Here is an 8,705-nt window from a genome sequence, read left to right on the forward strand (position 1 = left end):
CCGAGCTGTTCACAACCTTTCCTCCAGCTACCTTGTAACAGGGATGTTTATGAGACAACTGGTGGGATTGGGTAGAGTCAGTCTTTACCTGGGGAAAAAGCTTTATCTGGTGTATGAAGTTAGGAGAACTATATGAGCTTTGAAACTTATTTGTAGAGTTCAAAAGTAGTTTCTGTGAGGTCATCAAAACAGAAAATAAATCCCAAGACCCTATCAGGCAACAAAGCCTTGCGTTGGCCAAAGAGTCAAAATGAATCAAATCGCAATGGGAGTGGAGATTGTTGAATCAGGAGCTAAAGAAGCACAGCCATAATCAATAGTTTTCATACCTGAGGCAAGAAGCAGGAAACGTCTTCAACTAAACTTTGTAAACAATATGTAGATAATGCAGGAAGGAATGAAGACTAATTCAGGGGGGCAGGAGGGTGAATTAGTTACTATAGTAACTCACCCTTAGGTTATTAACCATACTGCTATATATGCTTCCTATTTTAACTGTGCTAGCTAACTAAATATTTAGCCCAATTGTTTCTATATACATGTAGGCAACATATGAATGCGATAATTTTTGTTTTAAATTTTTATATTTTATTTTTTCTAATTACATGTAAAAACAATTTTAACATTCATTTTTTAAAAATTTTGAGTTCTAAATCCTTTCTCCTTTCTCTCTCTCTCCTCCTTGAGAAGGCAAGCAATTTGATAGAGGTTATATGTGCAGTCATGCAAAACAAATTTCCATAGTGGTCACATTGCAAAAAAAAAATAAAGAAAAATAAAGAAAAATTTTTTTAAGTATGCTTCAATATGAATTTAGATTCCATCAGTTCTTTCTCTGGAGGTGGACAGTCTTTTTTAAGCACAAATCCTTCAGAATTGTCTTGGATGCTTGTATTGCTGAGGAACATAATACATTTTTAAATTGCACAATCTTTTAAAAGTGTTGTACCTTCTAAATTTCAGTGCCTAGGACAAAGCTCTGAGTACCTATCCCTAGGTCTGGCTCAGCAAAGGAGAAGTTTTTTTGCTAGCCATGTGGGTAGTCTGAATTAAAGCTTAGACACTGATGAGAGCAGGGCAGGACAAGACTGGAGGGCAAATGAGTAGGATCCTATCATTCCAAAATCTTGGCTTTGCCTTCGAGCAATGACTTTTTCTGGGTTTGGCTTTTGAATGCTCTAGTAACATATCTATTCATGGCTTTGTTATTAGATTTTCTGAACTCGTGGTACACGGATCATATCAATTCTCGCCTCAGCATCTTCATTTGTAATGTTTAGTTGTCTCGGCTGCTCTACATCTTCTTAGAGCAACGTGGTCTACGGAGGATAGCATAGGATCTACAGGCACAGATTTATAGCACTGAAAGGAACTGAAAAGGGCAAGGAGGCTGTTAGGGACAGACCTGACTTGGGTTCAATGTTGAAATGAAATGAGGTACTCCTAGGTTGCTCAACAGCTAGCAAGAGGAAATTCATTTTAACTATACCATAGAAAGGATATTCAACAAGGATACTCTAGCACTTGGCTTGGGTAGAGACAGTCCCCTCTTTGGAAACATGTGGGGTGACTCCCAAAGTGTTGGGACATCTGCCAAGTTTGAAAGACCGCAACTCAGTTGATCTTTTCGCACCCTCAGGTGAACAAGAAGCCACTTCAATAGGACTAGAGGTTTCCAGGAAGCTGTGTCACAAGAGGTGCTGCTGGAGCCTTTGGGTTCTGGGCCAATCAAGTCCCCAAAGCAATCTGTCCCTTTTCAGGGAAAACTGACTTAAATTGCCTGGGCAAAGAGAATAGGACATTGCTCCTACTACATAAACTAAACTGTAACTGAATAGGAATCCCTTCCATAACATTCTTGATTAAATTAAAATTAAATTAAATTAAATTAAAGATTTCCAGTGATGAGAAGCCCAATACTTCCTGAGATAGCAGAGAAATACTAAATTCACATCCTGGTTCTGCAGTTCACTACTTTCACCATACTAACGCGGATACTATGGAACTAACTCCTGCTCTAACTCTTTAATATCAAGTTTCTGAAGAAGCAATTATTAATTTCCTGGGGAACAGAGAGGGTCTGCCTAAGTCTTTCATCCTTACAACTGCCTTGGCATACAGCCAAACGACACGCATATCTTGATACATAGTTGCTGTCCAGTGCAATATTATCCCTATCCATACCATTTACTTGTTCATCCAACATTTACTAATTACCTGCTTTTTTTTTCAAGTGCTTGGGGTGTTCAGAGAGGATGAGCTCCTCCGGTACAAGAGCTTGCTAAGCCCTCTTCAGGGCTGCTCACCCACCTTTGATGTCCACCTTCATCTCCCTCTCACCTGGGGCTCCCAGAAGCTGTAGCAAGCGCATTTAGGGTTAGTGCTTTGGGAAGACCACTCTGTTATCTGAGTAATGAATGGACTAGTGGGGAGACCTTCGGGGCAGGGAGGTGATGGGGGCTCGCACTGGGGGGTGGGGCAGAAAGGAGAGCTGGGCAAGTGATGGTATACGGAGAGGGTGAGCCTCAGGAGTTGAGAACAGACTCCTGGGTTTAAGCCTGAGTGACGGAGGACATGGCACCCTCCAAAGGGGCAGGGAAGGTAAGGAGAGGATTTGCCTTTCTGGACATGTGGAATTTACATCCGGTGTGAGTCCAACGGCACTGCAGGAGAGAAGAGAGATCTGGAAACCACGTGCGTGGAGGTGACAGTTGGGTCCATGGGTGCCGAGGAGACCACCAGTGGGAAAGTATAGAAGCAGAAGGGGATCCCCGACAGAGCCTTGGGGGACCCCGCTGGATGGATGAGGTCCAAGATGGTGGCACCGCAGGGTGCAATGGCCGGACCACATCCAGCCCGTCGTGTTCTGGGTTCCTCCTGTGTTTTCTCGAAGACCACGCTGGCAGAGATGATGACGTCACTTGCACTTGAGTGGGGGGGGGGGCACCGGCCTCACTTCTCCATCGGGATGACTGGAGATGGCCCAGGATGCCCTGGGAGACCGCGGCCTTTCGTGACCTCCCTGAACAGGGGCTGTTTACTGAATAGTGAACCTGTGACAAGCAAGGTGCTGCCCGAAGGGCGCTCCAAGTACTCCCCGATTTGATGTTTTAGGGAGAACGTCGGTGCTGGAGAGACAGCTACGTCAAGTGCTTCAAAGCCCTTAAATGGAATATTATTATTAGGGACGCAACCAATAAAGCGCTCCAGGCAGGGATAAGGTGAAAGGAATCAGGAATGCTTAGCCGGAAGAAAAGACTGGGGGGGGAAGGGAACGCCGCAGTGCTTCCCGGCAGACGAGCGCGACCTACCCACGCCAGAAGGGGGCGCACGCACCCCTCCCCCGCCACCGTCCAATCGCAAGCTTCCGCCTCTTAACCCCTCCCCTTCTCACTCTGGAACCTGAAAACCAATCAGCGCTTCCGTGACGCCAGAGGCGCCGCGCGCATCCTGCGCAGTCCGTCGCCCCCTCCTCCGTAGGCCGCAGTTGGTTGGAGCCCGAGTTTGACGTAGCCACACAGAAGGGCGGGGAAGAGAGTCCGCGTGCCCGTCCGTGTTTACGTACGTGCCTGCGCGCGCGTGCGCGACAGTTCCTGAGGACTGCTGCTCGGAGGCCGGGATGTCGGTGGCGTTTGTGCCAGAGCGGCTGAGGGGGAAGGCGGAAGTTAACCAGGAGACCATCCAGCGGGTAAGGCCTGCGCATGCGCCACACGGAGCAGCCGAGCTCTGCCCCGCTTCCCTCCCTCTCCGCCGGCGCACCCCCCGGCTGAGCCCCGGGCCTTGGGCGCGCTGCCCCGGCCCGGCCGGCCTCCCGTACGCGTCCCCGCTACCGTAATCCGGAAACGTCGAGGTCCCCGCGGCGGCCTTTATTAACCCCCTGCGGTGTGGCGCGTCCGGAGAAAAGACCCAAATAAGGAAACCGCCGCCCTGCCCGCGAGGGGCCTGCGGCAGTGCCAGGCCCAGCGCGGCCCCGGGCGCGGGCCGGGGGAGGCCGAGGCCTGCGGGGGCGCGCACGGGGGTCCTGGCGATGGCGGCAGGGAGGCCCGGGCCGGTGCCCAGGCCTCTGACCGCGGGCCTTCCCGGCTTGGCCCCCTCTGCCCTCACGTCTTCTCCCGGGCCCAGCTCTCGCAGGAAGCCTCCTCTCGTCCCCCGTGACCTCAGCTCCCGTCCCACCCGCGGCCACGGGGGGCATTTCTCCTGTGAGACTCTGAGGGCAGGAGGACAGGTGCCAGGTCTTAGCCCGGGTGAAGGGGCAGCCCCGGTTTGTGCACGAGGACTTCAGGCACTTCCCCTCCCCCTTTATGGGAATTTGGCCCCTTGGCCGCGGGTCTGACTTGGGATCCCACGCGGGGACACCGCAGGCCCGCTGGCATTGCCCTGGTCATCACGGGTGCCAGGTTGCGGCATCTCCTTGCCTCCGTCTACGCAGTCGGAGCTCAGCGGTCGTGTCTGATAGCCTCCGTTTGCCCTCGGTCCCTCGCATCCACGTCCCAGAGGCTCCTTGGAGAACAGGGACCGGTCCGTGAGGGCATCACCAGACTGACCGCAGTAGGTACTTGTTGCTGATGGCGGGATGCGGGATCTGTAAGCGGAGGCAAAGCGCTTAAACCTCACCTGGACTCGGTGCCCTCCTCTGTAGTAGGACCGGGCTGGACTGCGCGCCTCTGAAGGCCCGTCCGTCCCTGGTTCTGCCAAGGCAGGCCCAGCCCTGTGGCATTCACGGAAGGCTAGGAAGCAGAAGAGCCTGGGGCAGACGGGTCAGGGAGGGCAACCAGGGTAGCCCTGCCACGGTAAAGTCAGGAACGTGACCAAGAGGGCTCCCACTGAGCAAACCCTAGGTGGCTGCAAAGCCAGCTGCTGGAGAGGAACCATAGAAAGACCATCCAGTCAGTGTCCTGCTGGGAGCATGGCTGGGAGACCCAGGTAGAGATTAAGCAGGCCCCCTGGGGCTCAGCACACCGCCCTCACCACTACACCAGCAGAAACTCTTTCCCTTGCCAAGTTCGATCCAAATGACATGCCTTTTAGAGGATCGAAGGACTTAGAGCTGGAGAGGATGTGCGTGTGTCTAGTAAGGCTTCACTTTAAGTGGTCAGAGAGGTCAGTGTCTTTGCCCAAGCTCACAGAAGTCTGGAGGAGCAGGCCTGGAATTTGAGCCTAGGTCTCCCAAATTCAGTTCCAATGCCACTTACGCTCTCCCACACTTAGCTCTCCAGCTGCCCTGTTTGACCTCTCCTAAGCATGTAATCTTTTTGTAACTTGTGTTAGTTATCTGTACCCAGACCAGCTAATATCTTACAAACTCACATGTAAATTTTTGTCCTTTTTTTTGTCCCAGCACCTGCACACAGTAGGTGGCTAATCACTGTTGAATGAACTCGACTTCCATATGTATACATACACATGCAGTGATTCTGATGTCTTTCAGTTGCTGGAGGAAAATGACCAGCTGATCCGGTGCATCGTGGAGTACCAGAACAAGGGGCGGGCCGCGGAGTGTACACAGTGAGTCACCTTTAGGTCTCATCAGACACTCCTAGGAACACAGGGAAGTAGGAGCCACGTTTAGGATCATAGGTTCAGAGCTAGATGGGATCTTAGAGATCCTCTAGGCCAACCTCCTCGTTTGACAGTCGAGGAGACGGAGGCCATGGAAGGTTATCACTTGCCCAACATCACTCAGGATTCCATATCCTCCTCACTCCAGATCCAGTGTCCCTTCAGTGAGTGAATTCTTAAGTGCACCTGACCAAGCACTTCAGTAGGCCCACTCCAGTTTGTGTGAGTGAATTATAAATAAAACTTCTTCACCAGTTGCATTTCTTAGACCAAAACCTGAACTCAGAACCTGCTCCAGAGAGAGGCATTCTGGTCCCAGCTCTGCTACGGTAGCTGTGTGATGCCGACCCAGTGACCTCCCCTCTCTCAGTTTGTTTCCTCTGTAAAATGAAGGACTTGGACTAAGTGGTCTTTGAGGCTCCCTCCACTCTTCCCTGTGCCCATGTGGCAGCTCTATACCTTCCCTTTAAAGGAAATCATAGTTACCACCATTTGCAGCACCCATATGTGTCAGGCTAGCTCCAATGTGCCTTTTCCTCAGTTTATGAACTTTATTTTTTTGTTGTGTGATGTATTCTAGGAGCTAACTACTGCTTTCTGCCCTGTGGTTTAGTTTATGCATTCTTCTCCCATAGGTACCAGCATGTATTGCACAGAAATCTCATTTATTTGGCTACCATCGCAGATGCTAGCCCTGCAAATGCTCCCAAAACAGTGGATTGATTGATTAGTCCTTGCTTTGTGCCATGTTGTGAGTATTTATCCCCTTCAGATAAATGGAGCCATGACCTTTGCCAATGCCATTGTGGAAGTTGCACCTGGGAAACAGCACTTCAGGCCCATTTTCAAGGGCGAAGGATTCCAGCAAAATATTAAGAACAACTGGATGTTAAATGTCACTTTTCATCACTCAGCACATCCCTCTAAGTGGTTGTCACCCAGCACATCATTTTTGTGAACTTTCATCTGTAGAGGGAAAAACACATCAGGATACCTTTTGTGAACTTTTTGGGCTGTTGACATAAAGGAGGCTGAGTGGGGAGCAGGCATGACACTTCTTGGCAGGACTCTGTTATGTATGTACATATCAATGTAATTGTTGCCAGCAATTGTTTATTAAAGTTGTGGTTGTCCAAAAGTGTCTTTGTCTTCTTGTGGAACTTTGTTTGCAACAAACATTCCATTCAGACAGCTAAAAGTTTGTGACCTGTTTCTTTAGCATGTTAAGAGTGAAAAGTATATTTCTCCCAACATGGGGTGAAACAGGTATGATCATTGCCCACTCCTCACCTCCAGAAATAAGACAGTCAAGCTTCAAGAGGTCGAATCTTGGCTGCATTCCTAAAAGTAATGTTGGAAGCCATACCTACCATACTTCAATGTGTCATCGTTATTGATAAGTCCCCAGATTGTGGCTGGGAATGCTCTGAACTACTGCTTGTCACAGGACAACATAGCTGGAGTAGGTAGAAAGTGTCTGTCTGAGTACCTGAATAATTGGTTTCTTTTTAAGAAAATGTAGTTTTACTATTTTCAAGCACTGGACAGGGTGTCCAAAAGTCTTAGGGCTGTTTTAAGCTCTTCTGTATACCCTGTATATGTTCATTGAAGTTTTCTAGTCTCTTCTCTTGGAATACAGGTGACCCTGCCTTCCCAAAGGCTCTGTCAAAGGAACATTAGCTCTGACTGGTCCCACCAAATGGAATATCTTAAGTGTCATTGCAGTGACTGTTGTTCAGGGACCAACCTCGCTAGGTTTGGAGAGGCTCAACACTTGTGGATGGAGAGACAGTGGGATTTTTTAGTAACGGCATCAGCAGAAAGGACCTCCCTGAAGAAATGATAACTTTTGACATAAAAGGATATATATTGTCAGGTGACAAGTGAAATCGTGGGAGTAATTTAATGAAAGCGTTCTAGTTCCCAAGAGACTTTTATTGCGTTAAAACAGTAAATGTAAAAAGGCTTTCTGGAGCAGGACTGCCTGGGTGGCCTCAGGGTATTCTGATTATCAAGCTTTGCAGAGCCCTGGAGACCCCTGGGTGGAGCTCAGAGAATGAGTTTTCAAGCAATGATTTTCTATTACAAACCATGCTAGAACTGAGAGGCTCCCAAAAGATCAGTACAAGGACATCACTAGATCAAACAAAAAAATAAATAGTTTTCAGGAATGATTTTAGATCCATCAGGAGGCTACCTAAAAATTTCTTTTTATAAGGCCTTTTTTTTCCTGACATTACCCCCATCTAACTCACTCACTCTTAATCAAAGCCACTCCAGGCCTTATCACATACCCATCCCTCTTCCATCCTGGAAAAAATAAAGAGTAACTTTACCGAAGATAATAAGGTAATTCCTCTGTCACCTGAAGGGATAATTCTATGATTTTGTAATCTATAGAGAGAATCTTACAGGCATCTAGTGCTAAAAGAAACCTTAGAGATCATTTACATTAACACCCTCATCTTGCAGATGATACCTGACAATATGGCATAGGGGAAAAGAGAATGTAAGCAAAAAGGAGCTTTACAGAGGACGGAAGAGAAGGCCAGACACATGGTCAATTAATGACAAAGCTAGGATCAGGACTCGTGTCCCTTGGCTTCTAGTCCAGTGTTCTTCAGAGGAAACTAAGCTACACTCTAATTTTATAACCTAAGTATCCTCAGGGAAGAGCCCCCTAAATTCCTACCCACCTGCCATGACCTTTGAGCTGCCTGCATTTTCTAAAGCTGAGAACCACTGTCCAATCTCCGGTAGATTATTAGAGCTGCTAAGACACCCCTCGCTTTTCTGGTAAACAAAAAATACTGTTTCCAAACTGACCAATGCACTAAATGTGAGTGGGAAGGTGCCTGGCTTTTCTACTGATATATTTTTCACTGTGGGCATAGCAAGATGCAATCATGGAAATGTTTGAAATTCCCCTGGGAAGGTACCTTGTGTTCAGAAATCTAAGGTGCTGTTACAATAAAAGATCGATCTCACAATATTTGACCTGATGCCTTCCTTACAGGGCAAAACTAAGGAATGAAAGCCAAGTAAAGGCAAAAATAAATCAGCCATGTGATCCTCATAATACAACACGTAGTTAGTAAAAAGTTGAAATAGAAAAAGCTGGCCATTCATTCATGCACTCAACAAAC

At 48.1% G+C, this 8,705-nt stretch overlaps 1 protein-coding gene across 1 annotated transcript; it reads left to right on the forward strand.

The window, feature by feature from the left end:
• Nucleotides 1-3,398: 3,398 nt before the first annotated feature.
• On the forward strand, nt 3,399-6,697 carry SS18L2 (SS18 like 2). The gene is made up of 3 exons (XM_072652077.1): nt 3,399-3,688; nt 5,429-5,505; nt 6,195-6,697. The coding sequence occupies exons 1-3, from the start codon at nt 3,620-3,622 to the stop codon at nt 6,280-6,282; spliced, it is 234 nt and encodes a 77-aa protein (XP_072508178.1). The 5' UTR covers nt 3,399-3,619; the 3' UTR covers nt 6,283-6,697.
• The last annotated feature ends 2,008 nt before the right edge of the window (nt 6,698-8,705 follow it).

Source organism: Notamacropus eugenii, chromosome 1 (genome assembly GCF_028372415.1).
Source record: "Notamacropus eugenii isolate mMacEug1 chromosome 1, mMacEug1.pri_v2, whole genome shotgun sequence".
NCBI lineage: Eukaryota > Metazoa > Chordata > Mammalia > Diprotodontia > Macropodidae > Notamacropus > Notamacropus eugenii.

What these genes read in the sequence shown, in the direction of transcription:
- SS18L2 (XM_072652077.1), top strand. Translation starts at nt 3,620, where the DNA reads ATGTCGGTGGCGTTTGTGCCAGAGCGGCTGAGGGGGAAGGCGGAAGTT. An exon ending in ACCAGGAGACCATCCAGCGG is followed by an intron (nt 3,689 to 5,428) that starts GTAAGGCCTGCG and finishes GATGTCTTTCAG; the next exon opens with TTGCTGGAGGAAAATGACCA. An exon ending in CGGGCCGCGGAGTGTACACA is followed by an intron (nt 5,506 to 6,194) that starts GTGAGTCACCTT and finishes CTTCTCCCATAG; the next exon opens with GTACCAGCATGTATTGCACA.